This window comes from Budorcas taxicolor, chromosome 8 (genome assembly GCF_023091745.1).
Source record: "Budorcas taxicolor isolate Tak-1 chromosome 8, Takin1.1, whole genome shotgun sequence".
NCBI lineage: Eukaryota > Metazoa > Chordata > Mammalia > Artiodactyla > Bovidae > Budorcas > Budorcas taxicolor.
In genome coordinates this window covers 97,696,618-97,714,535 of record NC_068917.1, presented here as the reverse complement: position 1 = coordinate 97,714,535, position 17,918 = coordinate 97,696,618, and the positions used below count along the sequence as shown (strand labels likewise).

Below are 17,918 nucleotides of genomic sequence, written 5' to 3'. Positions count from 1 at the left end.
AAAATGAAAAGACCACTTAGTGAATAGGGGAAGATATTTGTAAAGCATATGACCGATAAAGGATCAATATCCAATATATATAAATGGATCATTCAGCTCAATCTCAAAAAAGAAAACAACCTGATTTAAAAATGAGCAGAAGAACTGAATAGATATTCTTCAAGAGAGGAAATGCAGATGGCCAACAGTACATGAAGAGATGCTCAACATAGCTAATTATCAGGGAAATTCAAGTCAAAATCATAATGAGATATCACCTCCCACATGTCAGAATAGCTACCATCAAAAAGAACATAAGTAACAAATGTTGATGAGAAGGTAGAGAAAAGGAAACCCTTGTACACTGTTGATGGAAATAAAAATTTGTGCAGTCACTGTGGAAGACAATATGGAAATTTCTCAAAAAGCTAAAAATAGAACTACCATATGACCTAGCAATTCTACTCCTGGATATACATCCAGAAAACACAAAAACACTAATTCAAAAACATATGTGCACCCCAGTGTACATAGTGGCACTATTTGCAATAGCCAAGACTGTATATTGTCATCCACTTATTTAACTTATATGTAGAGTACATCATGTGAAATGCTGGACTGGATGAATCAAAAGCTGGAACTAAGATTGCTGGTAGAAATATCAACAACCTTAGATATGCAGATGTTACCACTTTAATGGCAGAACGCAAAGAGAAACTAAAGAGCTTCGTGATGAAGGTGAAAGAGGAGAGTGAAAAAGCTGGCTTAAAACTCAGTATTCAAAAAATGAAGATGATGGCATCTGGTCCCATCACTTCATGGCAAATAGATGGCAAAAAAGTGGAAACAGTGATAGATTTTATTTTCTTGGGCTCCAAAATCATTGCAGATGGTGACTGCAGCCATGTAATTAAAAGGTACTTGCTCCTTGGAAGAAAAGTTATGACAATCCTAGACAAAGTATAATGTTTTTTAAGCAAATTAGATTGCTTCTGAATGAGTCAGGATATGAGGAGCTAAGGTTCTAGTGAGAGAGTTAAACCTACCAATACATTCTATTCTGAACTGAAGGGAGGCCAAGTTTCTGAATTAAGGAAGTTAAATGATCTCAGCAGGTATAATTCATTAACCACATGAAGCACTTGCTAGTTTTTAGGCTGCCCAGAGTAAGAGTGCTGGAAATTGAGCAAAAGGAGGTTAAATATGTTAGGTTAAGTTTTATCAGTCCCACAGTGGGTATGAGGTAAAAATTGAAGTCCATTGACTCTTGAAAGGGAAATCTCCCTTGTACACACTCCAGGTTCTCAGTTTGAAACCTAGAGGGATAAATCTAAAATAGGAGATGAAACAGATTTTTGGCCAAGTTCTAAAAAGCCTGAAATCCATCTCTAACTTGTCTCAGTGACTCTTTGGATCAAAGCAATCTTTTTCAATCTAGGGTTGTATCAAAGATAAAGGAAATTCTCTTTGTATAAATAAAACATCATGCAGAGATTATATGTTTTTTATGTATGATAACTGGTAAGATATAAGATCAAAAGATGAAAACAGATGATTGAAAGTCTCTCAGGATGATCCAGATATAGAAGTTACCAGACCTATTTGAAAATAACCAGGGTTAACATGTACCTTTACATACATTACAAGATGACAAGTTCACTTGAGCATTTGATGTTATATTAAAACGTCAAGTAGATATTATGGAGCTGAAAAATACAGCCAGAAGGAGGAACTAGAGATGGATTTACCACAACTTAGACAAAGTTGAAGAAAGGCTTAGCAAATTGAAATCAGTAGAAATATCCAGACTGATGTATGGAGAAAAAAAGAATGGAAAATACAGAAAGGACTGTAAGAGCTTATATGGGTCATGTTGGAAAAGACTAATATGTATAGCTGAACACTCAGGAGGAGAGGAAAAAGGGGAAATGGGGTAGAAAAGAAATTGGCTAATACTGAATGATTTTCTCAAACTTATGAAAGACATCAAGCCTTAAACTCAAGATCTATAATGTTAAGAAGGGTAAATAAAAAGAAAGCCACATTTAAGAATCTCTTTGTAAAATGTTAGAAAACCAATAATAAAAATAAATATAAAATTCAGTCAAAGTAAATAACAGACATTTTTCCTCAAAGAAGTAGAGACCAAGAAAACAAGAAAACAATCTAGAGCCCAAATCTCACCTTGGGGCCATTTAAAAGTGGAATAAGAATGTTTTATCTGCTATTACTCTGATAACTGAGATAATTGTAGAGATTGCTGAAAATGAATGGGTCACATTACAAGCTCAGAGGCTATTTAGGGTGGCATCTCTATAGTTCTATTAATTGGAATGTTTGGAATGTTTGCTATATAGTTCAAGGGCCATCTGCAGAGGAATGGGATAGGCAAATGGTCTCCTCTAGTTCTGCTTGCACAGATATTTCTCAAGAATCAGGCCTTTTACTTAGCCAAGTGCCTTGAAATTATTACAAAAATTTTACTATTTTTTTTTTTTGCCCTGAATTTCTTAATTGAACTTGGAGAATTACACCCAGGAGAAACGGAAACTTTCTTAACTTCTTTAGGTTTCAGAATAACAAAGTTAAATTGTTAAGGGAGTTGGAAGGTCCCTAAAAGCAGTAGGAGACTTTAGTAGTGAAGTTCTAGGGATTGCCCTTTGGAAGATTTTTGGAGAAAATCATAGGGGGTGATTTGGGCAGAACAAATCTTCATATCATTATTTCTCTTAAGAAATTATTAAACAGTTTTTAATTAACATGAGCTATGTATGTTGACATAGTGAGTCAGGCAACAATTGGGTTGATGTTTTGCAAACTAGGAACATCCATGTCCTTTGCTATTATAATCTTCTGAGTAAAAATACCTCTGCACAACCCACTTTAATACAGTTTTCTTAGAATACTATCAAAATTGCAAATTTTAGAATCTTTTACTCTTTTGAGCATGACACTAGACTCTCAAGAAAGACTTTGCTGAAGATCACCTTTAAATATTGAAGCACACTTTAACCAAAAGTGAAGATGTGCATTCCGTGTGCTGAGGTAAATGGGAACAGACATTAGCCATCTCCTGAAATCTCAGATTTACAAAATTTATTAATAGGTCTTAGCTATGCCAGGAAACCAGAATAAAGATCTTTACTTTAAAGAGAAACACTAGTTGATAGAAAAAATATGGAGATGAAAAATGAGTTTTGAAGGTGGGATAAAAATTTGACAATGTGTTCCAGATTTTCTCATTTGCGTAGACAAGTCATTGAACTCCCTCAAGTATATGTCAACTATTTTTTTGCATTTAAAATTTTTTATTGATGTATAGTTGATTTACAATATGTGTCAGTGTCTAGTGTATGGCAAGGTGATTCAGTCAAATATATACACATATTCTTTTTCATTATGGTTTATTATAGGATTTACATATATTATAGTTCCCTGAATTATCTGTCAATTTTAAAATGAGAAGGGTTGGGTTAGGAGTTTAGAGTCTATTCTGGCTTTGACATTTAGAAAGAAAGAGAGGGATTTGTTGAAAAAAGTTTAATTGTCTTAGTATTATAATCAGAAATCATTTAGAGACAGAGAAAGTATAAAGTGACTTGGAGTAGGTGAGACCCTGGCAAAGATCTAAGATAAGAATGAGGGAATGAGTGGGACTCAATCTGGATGAGCAGAGAAGGCAACAGCAACCCACTCCAGTACTCTTGCCTGGAAAATCCCATGGATGGAGGAGCCTGGTAGGCTGCAGTCCATGGGGTCGCTAAGAGTTGGACACGACTGAGCGACTTCACTTTCGCTTTTCACTTTCATGCATTGGAGAAGGAAATGGCAACCCACTCCAGTGTTCTTGCCTGGAGAATCCCAGGGACGGGGGAGCCTGGTGGGCTGCCGTCTATGGGGTCTTACAGAGTTGGACATGACTGAAGCGACTTAGCAATCTGGATGAGAAAAGGAGAAGACTTCATTGTTTTGTTTCTAAAAGTAGACAGAAGATCAGGTGAAGGGAGAGGGAACATGAGGGCCCAGAGCCAGAAAAAGAAAACTGAGTGCTGGGTGGGGAAAACCCAGCAGAGAAACCCTCAGTGGAGTGGAGGTATATGCTGACCAAAGTGGATGTTACAGACCAGGCATGTCTAACTTTTGCCTTTCTGGAAATAATTGGTAAAGTGTTTCATTTTCATACATGGATTGGAGGTTGAAATTTTAATAAATTTTGAAAAATTTGCTATGTTTTAAAAATCTGAGTCAATGTGGGCCAGGACAATAGCAGCATAGAGGCAATTATGCTTCAGGAAAGCAGGGAGAACATGAAATCATAAACCACTATTGTGATTGTGTGAAACATTAAAGTGATCATGGAATTGGGGTTATGGAGGGAGAATTTAAAGCAAGTTAATCTAGATCTTGCAAATCTGCACAAGATAGAAACTATTACCCTTCAGTTGTGTCCAACTCTTCGTGACCCCATGGATCATAGCCCGTGAGGCTCCTCTGTCCATGGAATTTTCTTGACAAGCATACTGGTGGCATTGCTATACACTCCTCCAGGCTTTCTTCTTGTCCCATGAATCAAACTTGTGTCTCTTACATCTCTTGCATCGCTTGCAGATTCTTTACTGCTGAGCCACCAGAGAGCCGGTAAAATCACGTTTCAAAGAGGTCAAGTGATTTGCTAAATTTTGCATGCCAGTAAGTAGCATGGTTGGTTTCAGAGCCTAAAATCTCATACTCTGAGGACAGTGCTCTAATTCCTTACAGAAGATGACCTTTTGGAAAGTATTTCTTTCTCTTCTAAGAGCATAAGTGATCATTGTCTTTTTCACATCTCACTGTATCAGTTCAGTTCAGTCGCCCAGTTGTGTCCCACTCTTTGCGACCCCATGAATCGCAGCATGCCAGGCCTCCCTGTCCATCACCATCTCCCGGAGTGCACTCAGACTCACATCCATCGAGTCCGTGATGCCATCCAGCCATCTCATCCTGGGTCATCCCCTTCTCCTCCTGCCCCCAATCCCTCCCAGCATCAGAGTCTTTTCCAATGAGTCAACTCTTCGCATGAGGTTGCCAAAGTACTGGAGCTTCAGCTTTAGCATCATTTCTTCCAAAGAAATCCCAGGGCTGATCTCCTTCAGAATGGACTAGTTGGATCTCCTTGCAGTCCACAGGACTCTCAAGAGTGTTCTCCAACACCACAGTTCAAAAGCATCAATTCTTCAGCACTCAGCCTTCTTCACAGTCCTACTCTCACATCCATACATGACCACAGGAAAAACCATAGCCTTGACTAGACGGACCTAAGTTGGCAAAGTAATGTCTCTGCTTTTGAATATACTATCTAGGTTGGTCATAACTTTTCTTCCAAGGAGCAAGTGTCTTTTAATTTCATGGCTGCAGTCACCATCTGCAGTGATTTTGGAGCCCCCAAAAATAAAGTCTGACACTGTTTCCACTGTTTCCCCATCTATTTGCCATGAAGGGATGGGACCAGATGCCATGATCTTCGTTTTCTGAATTTTGAGCTTCAAGCCAATTTTTTCACTCTCCTCTTTCACTTTCATCAAGAGGCTTTTTAGCTCCTCTTCACTTTATGCCATAAGGGTGGTGTCATCTGCATATCTGAGGTTATTGATATTTCTCCCGGCAAGCTTGATTCCAGCTTGTGTTTCTTCCAGTCCAGTGTTTCTCATGATGTACTCTGCATATAAGTTAAATAAGCAGGGTGACAATATACAGCCTTGATGTACTCCTTTTCTTATTTGTAACCAGTCTGTTGTTCCATGTCCAGTTCTAACTGTTGCTTCCTGACCTGCATACAGATTTCTCAAGAGGCAGGTTAGGTGGTCTGGTATTCCCATCTCTTTCAGAGTTTTCCACAGTTGATTGTGATCCACATAGTCAAAGGCTTTGGCATAGTCAATAAAGCAGAAATCGATGTTTTTCTGGAAGTCTCTTGCTTTTTCCATGATCCAGCGGATGTTGGCAATTTGATCTCTGGTTCCTTTGCCTTTTCTAAAACCAGCTTGAACATTAGGGAGTTCACGGTTCAGGTATTGCTGAAGCCTGGTTTGGAGAATTTTGAGCATTACTTTAGTAGCATGTGAGGTGAGGTGAGGTGAAGTCACTCAGTCGTGTTTGACTCTTTGCGACCCCATGGACTGTAACCTACTAGGCTTCTCCGTCTATGGGATTCTCCAGGCAAGAATACTGGAGTGAACTGCAATTTCCTTCTCCAGGAGATCTTCCCGACCCAGGGATCAAACCCGGGTCTCCCGCATTGGAGGCAGACGCTTCACTAGCATGTGAGGTGAGTGCAATTGTGTGGTAGTTTGAGCATTCTTTTGCGTTGCCTTTCTTTGGAATTGGAATGAAAACTGACCTTTTCCAGTCCGGTGACCACTGCTGAGTTTTCCAAACGTGCTGACATATTGAGTGCAGCACTTTCACAGCATCATCTTTGAGAATTTGAAAGAGCTCAACTGGAATTCCATCACCTCCACTAGCTTTGTTCGTAGTGATGCTCTCTAAGGCCCACTTGACTTCACATTCCAAGATGTCTGGTTCTAGATTAGTGATCACATCATCATGATTATCTGGGTCGTGAAGATCTTTCTTTTACAGTTCTTCCATGTATTCTTGCCACCTTTTCTTAGTATCTACTGCTTCTGTTAGGTCCAGACTATTTCTGTCCTTTATCGAGCCCATCTTTGCATGGAATGTTCCCTTGGTATCTATAATTTTCTTGAAGAGATCTCTAGTCTTTCCCAATCTGTTGTTTTCCTCTATTTCTTTGCATTGATCGCTGAAGAAGGCTTTCTTATCTCTTCTTGCTATTCTTTGGAACTCTGCATTCAGATGCTTATATCTTTCCTTTTCTCCTTTGCTTTTTGCCTCTTTTCTTTTCACAGCTATTTGTAAGGCTGTATATCAAATACTTAAAACTAAGAGCTAATCATTTTGTTTCTTAATTCAACTGGTTTCTTTACGATCAGAGAAATGATCAGGGAAATTTGCAGATGTATGTAACAAGTTCATAGATTTTCAGGCTTTTATGTTCCCACAGAGAACCAAAGTGAAAATGCATTTATCTTAACACATGTCAAAAACTTGCCATGTTCAAAGCAGTCATGTGTAATTAAAAATCTTAAACATGACTTATTACTTTGCTAGTATTGTGAGGAACAATCTCTTCACAAGCTCAGTGTCCACTGCAGCGGCAATAGGGATATGCATATCTAGCTATAGTCAGTGTGATATACTTGAACTACATAGCTGTGTACAAAGCATGAAGCTGTACTTATGATTTATGGCATACAGTTTTGGTAACTAATTGAAATATTCAAGAAAGTTAAGATTAGAGCTGGGAAGGAAAGGTACTTCAGATAGATAATTGCATATTAAAATATATAAAAAATAAATTTGCATGCTAAGAATGTGGACCCACAGAGTGGTTGTTTTAGAGCAGAAGGTAGAAGTAGAGTGTTGGAAGATGAGATCAGAGAAGTAGGCAATGATGAGAATGTGAGGCTGGTGTAACTTGTGACTGAATTTGTTTGAACTCTATTTTGAAAGAGAGTGGTTTTCAAACATACTTCCATATGTGATCAGTTGTGAGATATATTGTAAATAATTTGCTTTACATTATGAATTACTTTATGTAATAAAGGATGGGTTCAAGATTATTCCATAGTCAAAAATGCCTTCTTGAAGACAGATATCACATAGTGTTAGAGTGAGTGGACTCTTGCTGTTCTCCTGTTTATATTCCTTAGTGTGTGGCATTTCCATTTTTTGTTTTTTCACATAATTTGAAACTTTTTGGAATGCATCCAAAACCTTTCCTGTTTCAACTTTTACAACAACAAAAAAAATGTTTCTTTGCCCAGAAACTTCTTCTGATCTTTAACTTGACTGAGGCCAGTTCATATTTTGATTAAAACAAATCTCAAAATATCTTCCTAAGCATTACCCCTGACATAGGTTAGCATTTGTCTCTGTGTTTGCCTAGTATCTTGGGGCATATGTATATCATGTTATTGTAACTTTTAATTTACTTGAGTGTGTCTTTTATTTGATTTTGATTTGCCTGAGAGAAGAACTTGTATAACCTCACTCTAGATTCTCAGTGCCTTAGAGTGTATTCAGTAAATTTTGGATGAATGAGTGAATATTGCTAGTAACATTGGAAGGCAATTCTCCCTTTAAAGTTCCTCTAACAAAAACTCCTTGAAAGTTGGTAGAGTGTAAATTTTAAACATAGGCCATGTATACTTTTATTCACTATTACAGATGAACAAAGAAGAATAAAATGGACAAGACAAATGCAACAGTCATTTCTAATTTTATTTTTCTGGGATTTACTCACTATCCCAAAGTTGAACTCACCATATTTGTGCTGTGCTTGCTGATGTACTTGATCACCTTACTGGGTAATATTATTCTGATCTCGGTTAGTGTCCTGGATTCTCATCTACACACACCCATGTACTTCTTCCTCAACAACCTGTCATGTCTGGACATCTGGTACACTTCTTCTGCCCTGACTCCAATGCTGGCAAATTTTATTTCAGGGAAAAACACCATCTCATTCTCAGGGTGTGCTGCTCAGATGTACTTCTCTCTGGCCATGGGCTCCACTGAGTGTGTGCTCCTGTCTGTGATGGCATATGACCGATATGTAGCCATCTGCAACCCCCTGAGATACTCCATCATCATGAACAAGAAGATTTGTGTTCAGATTGCAGCTGGATCGTGGGTGACAGGATCCTTCACTGCCCTGGTGGAAATTGTGTCTGTGTTGCAGCTGTCACTGTGTGGAAGTAGTGTCATCAATCATTTCACTTGTGAAATTCTGGCCGTCCTGAAACTGGCTTGTGTAGACACTTCCAAGGTGCAGTTAATCATGCTGGTGATCAGTGTACTTCTTCTTCCTATGCCAATGCTCCTCATTTGTATTTCTTATGCATTCATCCTCTCTAGCATCCTAAGAATCAGCTCACTGGATGGTCGAAGCAAGGCTTTTTCAACATGTGCAGCCCACCTGAGTGTAGTGGTTTTATTCTATGGGACAGCTCTCTCCATGTACCTGAAGCCATCAACTATGGATTCACAGGAAATAGATAAATTTATAGCCTTGGTATATGCTGGCTTAACCCCCATGTTGAATCCTATCATTTATAGTTTACGGAACAGAGAAGTGAAAGTGGCTGTGAAAAAATTGCTGGTTAGGAACCCTCTTTGTGCTCTTTCAGTCTCTAGTAGCAAATAATATCTGTAAACATTAAGGGATATTTAGTGCTTTCTATATATATCAGGAGATAATTGGGGTAGACACTCATTTTTAAATGTGATGTGCAATTTTCTAAGTCTCTTCTTTGACTAAGCACTGAAAGTCTAAGTAATATCAATGTATCATATAAGTTTATCTGATCTTAAACAAATAGTCTCATGATGACAAATTTTAATTTTATTTGGGGTTATAGGGTTAAAAATAATTATTTTTGTTGGTTTAATGATATTTTTATTTCTTTCTAAAATTTTTTAAAATTGACATATATTGATTAATATGGTTTTAAGTCTATAACAAAATAATTCAGTTATGTGTGTGTGTGTATTCTTTTTCAGATTCTTTTCCAAAGTAGGTTATGATAAGATATTGAATATATTTCCCCATGTTTATAGTAGGTCCTCGTTATTTATCTGTTTTGTATGTAGGATTAGGTAATTGGGTATCTATTAGCCTCAGGCTTCTCTGGTGGCTCAGTGGTGAAGAATTTGCCTGACAATGCAAGAGGCACAGGTTCTATCACTGGGTCGAGAAGATCCCCTATTAAAGGAAATGGCAACTCACTCAAGTATTATTGCCAGGGAAATCCTACAGACAGAGGAGCCTGGTGGGCTATATAGTCTAAGGGGTTGCAAAAGAGTCAGACACAACTTAGTAACTAAACAACAACAGCAATCAATTAGTCTCAGATTCCCAATTTATCCATCATCCTCCTTTCATTTTTGGTAATGATAAGCTTGTTTTCTGTATCTGTGAGTCTATTTTATAAATAAATTCATTTTTATCATTTTTTGTAGACTCCACAAATTGATGGTATCATCTATTTGTCTTTCTCTAATTTACTTCACTTAGTGTAATTTTTTCTAGATCCAGCTATGTTGCTGCAAATGACATTGTTTTATCCTTTTTATAGTTGAGTAACATTACCCTGTATATGTATTCCACATCTTCTTTATTCATTCATCTGTCAGTGGACACTTAGGTTGCTTCCATGTCTTGCCTATTGCAAATATTGCTGTTATGAACATTGGGGTGCATGTATCTTTTTGAATTAGCATTTTCTCTGTATATATACCCAGGAGTAGATTTCAGTATTCTATGGCAACTCTATTATTAGTTTTTTAAAGAATGTCCATACTGGTCTCCATTGTGGTTGTGCCAGTCTGCATCCTCACAAGCAATGTAGGAGAGTTCACTTTTCTCCACACCTTCTCTAACATTTATTATTTGTAGACATATTGATGAATGCCATTCTGATCAGTGTGAGGTGGTACTTCATTGTAAATATAACTTAAACATTAAATTATCATATTGGTGAGTATTCAAAATTATGTACATGTACTCCGGGAGTTGGTGATGGACAGGGAGGCCTGGCGTGCTGCGATTCATGGGGTCGCAAAGAGTCGGACACTACTGAGCGACTGAACTGAACTGAACTGAATATACAAATGAATGTGAAGAGTTGGATATAAAGAAGGCTGAGCACTGAAGATTTTATGCTTTTGAACTGTGGTGTTAGAGAAGACTCTTGAGAGTCCCTTGGACTGCAAGGAGATCAAACCAGTCAATCCTAAAGGAAATTAATCCTGAATATTCATTGGAAGGACTGATGCTGAAGCTGAAGCTCCAATACTTTGGCCACTTGATGTGAAGAGCCGACTCATTAGGAAAGACCCTGATGAGGGAAAAGATTGAAGGCAGAAGGAGAAGGGGATGACAATGGATGAGATGGTTGGATGGCAACACGGACTCAATGGATGGCATCACTCAGTAGTGTGCTGCAGTCCATGGGGTTGCAAAGAGTTGAACATGACTGAGCAACTGAACAACAGCTGATATAACAACAACAATATGTGAATGTAATTACTTTACTAGATTTTTAACTAATTTATTATTAGCCTCTGTGTAATGTTGGCTTGTGTCCCTTAAAAAGTCTAATGTGGAAGGGCTGGCCCCCCATCCCCTGCTCCCACACATACCTAGTACCTCAGAATGCATCTATATTTGAAGATATAACCTTTAAATGGTGGTTAAATTGAAACGAGGCTGTTACTGTAGGCCCTTATACAATCTGATGTGTGTCATTATAAGAAAAGAAAATTTGAATGCACATAGTGAGAAGGTGACTCTGTAGAAGCCAAGCAGAGGCCTCAGAAGACTTTAAACCTGCTAACATCCTAATCTTGGACTTCTAGCTTCCAAAACTATGACCTGATAAATTTCTGTTGTTAAGCCACCCAGTCCCTGATGTTTTGTTATGGCAGCATTAGCAAACTAGTATGAACTCTTTTTTAACATAACTAAATGGACTAGAAGTAATTACATATTCTCTAAATGTGTGGCTGTGTTTTAAATGTGTGGATATGTTTCTGTATGCAGGTATGTGTGTGTGTATAATGTGAACATCTATATACAGATATAAAATATCTGCAGAAATATATCCTGAATAGAAGTAGAGTGGATGAGTTCCAGTCAAGAAAAAAAATATCAGAGAGTTTAGTGGCATGTTGTTAGTCTTTAGATGCTGACACTTTTTTTTTTTTTTTGGTAAATTTACAAGAAGATAAAAGGTGTTTCAGTGAAACTACTAGTTGTTGCTGTTGTTGTTCAGTTGCTCAGTAGTGTCTGACTCTTGTGACCCCATGGACTGCTGCACACCAGGCTCCCCTGTCCTTCACTATCTCCTGAGCTTGCTCAAACTCATGTCCATTGAGTCAGTGATGCCATCCAAGCATCTTATCCTCTGACGTTCCCTTCTCCTCCTGCCTTCAATCTTTCCCAGCGTCAGGGTCTTTTCTAATGAGTCTACTCTTTGCATCAGGTGGCCAAAGTATTGGGGCTTCAGCTTCAGCATCAGTCCTTCCAGTGAATATTCAAACACTATTAGTACTCTGTTTAATCCTGTTATTCCAGACACCTGGTTCCTTAAATCCAATGGTATAAATGAACTCATTAGCACTTAGAAAAAAAAAGACATGAAATCTGTGCTGTAGATATTGCAATAATGAAAGCCTATTAAATGGGTGTAAAATATTGAAATATGTGAAATATCTTATTTTATAAACCACAATATACAAAGAATTAAAATGTATACTTAGAAATTTTCATAGCATTTGTAATCCCTCTCTGGACCAGATAGTTAAATGTACAAAACTTATTTGTTTTTTGTCATGGAATCATTAATATCTGTAGATTTTTTTAATGGTTTGGACTTAAGTTGAGGACTGCCCATTGGTATAGAAGAAAGAGATAGAAGATGTACTGGGATTAATTTTAGGACATTGTTAGCAAGTTATAACAAAGATTTATCTAGTTTGTCCAAAGAGCAATAACCTCAGGTAGTTAGATTGGAGTCAATGGACTGATCAATAATTATCTGATAATAATACTTGAAAGCAATTATTTTTGTCTATTGGAGCAATAGTAGCAAGGTGAAAGAATGGAGGTATCACAAGTATATATAAATAAATGCTAACAAAGTGATGAGGCTTAAGATAATTATTAATTCCAACTTGTCATATTCACTCATCTGCTTTCCTTCAAAAATTAGACTTTCACTGTCTTCACAGGGTCAGAGAGAATCTGATCTATGGATGAGGAAGTAGAACTTAACCAAGCCCCTAAAATTCTATTTTTATATGAGCCTTCCTAAAGTAAAGTTTGCATTCCTTTGAAAGTTTTCTGTTATCTGGCCTTGGGTTTATTATCTCCAAGTAAGTATTTTTCTGAAACTGACTTCACCAAATATGTATAAGCCTATGATTATAACTTCACTTTGTGAAGACCTCTTAAGTCTTCTGATACCATTATAGGTGTTAGTATTGTGGTTTGGTCTGCCTGATTTTAATAAACTTCCATAGTACTCATGCTAGATAATGGTGGATTGCTTGTTATTTTATTGCCTATGACTTGTCGTTCAGTTGCGAAGTCATATCCGACTCTTTGAGACCCCATGGGCTGCAGTACACCATGCTTCCCTGTCCTTCACTGAATCCTGAAATTTGCTCAAACTCGTCCATTGATTCAGTGATGCCATCCAACCATCTCATCCTCTGACGTCCCCTTCTCCTCCTGCCCTCAGTCTTTCCCAGCATTAGGGTTTTTCCAATGAGCTGGCTCTTCACATCAAGTGGTGAAAGTATTAGAGCTTCAGCTTCAGCATCAGTTCTTCCAATGAATATTCAGTATTAATTTCCTTTAGGATTGACTGGTTTGATCTCCTTGCTGTCCAAGGGACTCTCAAGAATCTTCTCCAGCATCACAATTTGAAAGCATCAATTTTTTGATGCTTACCCTTCTTTATGGTCCAACTCTTATACCTGTACATGACTACTGGAAAAACAAAACAAAACATAACTTTGACCATATAGACCATTGTTGGCAAAGTAATTTCTCTGTTTTTCAATATAGTGTCTAGGTTTGTCATAACTTTTCTTCCAAGAAGCAAGAATCTTTTAATTTCATGGCTGCAGTCACTATCCATTGTGATTTTGGAGCCCAAGAAAATAAAATCTGTCAGTTTCCAGTTTTTCCCCATCCACTTGCCATGAATTAATGGGACCAAATGCCATGATCTTAGTTTTTTGGATATTGAGGTTTAAGCCAACTTTTTCCTATGACTAGTATTTCATATTTGGTTATTTTAATAAATTTAATACATTATTTTAATACATTTAATACTTATTTAATACATTTAAATTAGGATGGTGTTCATTTCTTTTTAAATACAATAAAAAGAGGAAATTGGAAGTCAAGGCTAATGGTTTCTTCCATATAAGAACTTGATCTCTCTGTGCTTTGGAAAATGGACACTGCAATGTCTACATTATGAAGCTGTGACATTCGGATGAGAAAATAAAAACCAGAAACCAATTGCTAGTAATTTTTATTATCAAAGGCAAGGGAAGAGAGAGATCCTCTCAGGACTTTTATGAGCATTCGTTTAAGGTGAGATGGTTTGATGAAGCCTGTTTGTCAAAAATCTTATCATACTGGGCTTTTTTTCTGTAGAAAGAGCAGGTCAGTGAATATTTTCTCATACTCTTGTGATGTGATCAGGCTAAGATGTTAGATTTAGAAAGACTGGTCTTTCTACAGTATAGAGGACCAATTGAGAATGGGACAAATGAGTTATAGGACCATGGAAACAGTGTACATAGAGGCAGTGAAGACTTAGAAAGCAATGAGATGAAAAGATAGGATGAATATGGGAATTTCATGGTTACAGTATTGGATTTGAGGATCTTTTATGTATGGATAGTCATCAACAATGATTCTACTAGTATAAGTAAAGAACCCTGCAACCATTGATTGAATAAGAGGAGAAGCTTAAGGATGATGACTTCATAAAGGTAATGATGTAAGTTGGATGACTGGTTGACTGTGTTGACAACTAGACTTCCAGGTGAAGACAGATTAGTGAAGTCCAGGAGAGAAATCAGGAGTCAAGCTGTATATTAAAAAGTCCTTTGCTCAGAGATGGCAATTGAGCCCTAGGTGTGGATGATATTGTCTATGCAGAAGTTTGGGACAGATATCTATAAAATGATTGGCTTCATTTTTCTATAGTTGGTCAGAGTTGAAGTAAAGGGAAAAGAACAGAACACTTGTGATTTGGAGTATAGAATTCCAATTTGATTTTTGTCTGCACAAGCTGAGTGAACTTAGGCTATTTTTTAAACATGCTAGTTTTGATCTTCTCTTCTATGAAATACAGATAACTTAGTTACTATATTTATAATAAAATTCTTTCTTGTTACTTCTGAAAGAGCACTTGTCAGTCAGCTTATTTTATTTTAGAGTGTAATTGATTGATAAAAATGTGTTAGTTTTAATTTTACAGCAAAATTATTCAGTAATATGTTTGTGTATCTATTAATCTTCAAATTCTTCTCCCATATATGTTGTTAGTAATACTGAGCAGAGTTCCCTTTGCTATACAGTATATCTTTGATAGTATTCTTTTCATATACAGCAGTGTATAGATGCCCATCACAAACTCCCTATCTATTCCTCCCCCTCCCTCCTTCTCCCTTGGTAATAGTAAGTTCATTCTCTAAGCCTGTACATCTGTTTCTAAGTTCATGTCTACTTTTCAGTTCAGTTCAGTCGCTCAGTCTTGTCCAACTCTTTGCAACCCCATGAACTGCAGCACGCCAGGCCTCCCTGTCCATCACCAACTCCCAGAGTCCACCCAAACCCATGTCCATTGTGTCGGTGATGCCATCCAACAAACTCACCCTCGGTCGTCCCCTTCTCCCCCTACCTTCAATCTTTCCAAGCATCAGGGTCTTTTCAAATGAGTCAACTCTCTGCAATCAGGTGGCCAAAGTATTGGAGTTTCAGCTTCAACATCAGTCTCTCCAATGAACACCCAGGACTGATCTCCTTCAGAATGGACTGGTTGGATCTCCTTGCAGTCCAAGGGACTCTCCAGAGTCTTCTCCAACACCGCAGTTCAAAAGCATCAATTCTTCTAGATTCTGCATAAAAGTGATATCATACAGTATTTGTCTTTCTCTGTCTGACTTACTTTGCTCAGTATGACAATCTATATGTCCATCCATGTTGCTGCATATGTCATTATTCCATTCTTTTTAATAGCTAAATAATATTCCTTTCTGTATGTATATCACCTCTTTATCCACACACCTGTCAATGAACACTTAGGTTGCTTCCATGTCTTGGCTACATAGTCAGTTTTTGATCTTTATTCTGGCTAGATTCTAAATTCAACTCGTTTGAGTTTACTTGTGATTTCAATTATATTGAGCAGCATCTGTTACTTTATTTCGAGTCTAGTCCTTTCACTCTGGCAGCTCTTAGGAATATTAGCATAAAATACCCCCAGATCTCTCCTCCTCTCTTTGTTGTCTGTCTCTCTCCACTCTATCTCTCTCCTCTTTGTCTCTTTCTATTTACCTTTCTTTCTCAGCTTTACTCCATTGCCACCCATTCTAGAATATACTGAAATATTTGTTTACTATTTCATTCATTAAGTCAGCATCAGCAACTTGATGGACATGAGTTTGAGCAAGCTCTGGAGGTTGGTACTGGACAGGGAAGCCCAGTGTGCTTCAGTCCATGGGGCTGCAAAGAGCTGGACACGACTGAGTGACTGAACTGAACTGATTTGTTTTCTGATGGGGAAAACAGAAAGGTGGGGAGGATTAGATTACTGCTTCTGACCAGGAAGAAACAGGGACCGTGTCTTGCCCTTCTACCTGAACCAATAAAAATAAAACAGATATAAATGTGAAGAATCAATTTTAAGATATTGAACATCAAACAACATAGGACAGTGATCCCTGAGAGATGAGGAATGAATGACGTGAACCCTTTAATTTTCCCAACTTACTTCCCTGAGTGATGAATTTCCAGGTAATAAGATAGGGAGAGGGAACCCATCGGGAAAGGATTTGAGGATGGAATTGAGAGGCCAGGGAGAACAAGGCAGCTAGTTTTCAAGTCCAAATCCAGAGAGGAGGAAGCTACAAAAAAAAAAAAACTAGAGCTCTAAAGGGACACTGCTCTGCACCTACTTCTGCTTTATTGACTACGCCAAAGCCTTTGACTGTGTGGATCACAACAAACTATGGAAAATTCCTAACAAGTTGGGAATACCAGACCATCTTACCTGCTTCCTGAGAAATCTGTATGCACGTCAAGAAGGAACAGTTAGAACAAGATATGGAACTACAGATTAGGAAAGGAATACATCAAGGCTGTATATTGTCACCCTGCTTATTAAACTTAAATGACGTGTACATCATGAGAAACCCTGGCTGGAGGAAGCACAAGCTGGAATCAAGAATGCCAGGAGAAATATCAATAACCTCTGATATATAGGTACATCACCCTTATGGCATAAAATGAAGAGGAGCTAAAGAACCTCTTGATGAAAATGAAAGAGGAGAGTGAAAGGCAGGCTTAGAACTCAACGTTCAAAAAACTAAGATCATGGCAGGTAATCCCTCCACTTCATGACAAATAGATGGGGAAACAATGGAAACAGTGACAGACTTTACATTCTTGGGCTCCCAAATCACTGCAGATGGTGACTGTAGCCATGAAATTAAATACATTTGCTCCTTGGAAGAAAAGCAATGACCAATGTAGATAGCATATTAAAAAGCAGAGACATTACTTTACCAACAATGATCTGTCTAGTCAAAGCTTATGGATTTTCCGGTAGTCATGTATAGATGTGAAACTTGGACGATAAGGAAAGCTGAGCGCTGAAGAATTGATGCTTTTGAACTGTTGAAGAAGACTCTTGAGAGTTCCTTGGACAGCAGGGAGAACCAACCAGTCAATCCTAAATGAGATCAGTCCTGAATGTTCACTGGATGGACTGATGCTGAAGCTGAAACTCGAATACACTGGCCACCTGATTTGGCACCTTTTTCTTTGGAAAAGACGATGATGCTGGGAAAGATTGAAGGCAGGAAGGGAAGGGGAAAACAGAGGATGAGATGGTTGGAGAGGATGAGATGGTTGAATGACATCACCGACTCAGTGGACATGGGTTTGGGTGGACTCCGGGAGTTGGTAATGGACAGGGAAACCTGGTGTGCTGCAGTCCATGGGCTTGCAAAGAGTCGGACATGCACTGACTGAACTGAACTGATAGTATTCTATACCCAATGTACATATA

The 17,918-nt window shown here is 37.9% G+C and overlaps 1 protein-coding gene across 1 annotated transcript; it reads left to right on the top strand.

Annotated features, from left to right (window-relative positions):
* The first annotated feature begins 8,284 nt into the window (after positions 1 to 8,284).
* LOC128052114 (olfactory receptor 13F1-like) lies at positions 8,285 to 9,244 on the top strand. The gene has a single exon (XM_052644561.1). The coding sequence runs from the start codon at positions 8,285 to 8,287 to the stop codon at positions 9,242 to 9,244; it is 960 nt and encodes a 319-aa protein (XP_052500521.1).
* The last annotated feature ends 8,674 nt before the right edge of the window (positions 9,245 to 17,918 follow it).

Coding starts and splice junctions, on each gene's coding strand:
- LOC128052114 (XM_052644561.1), top strand. CDS start 8,285: ATGGACAAGACAAATGCAACAGTCATTTCTAATTTTATTTTTCTGGGA.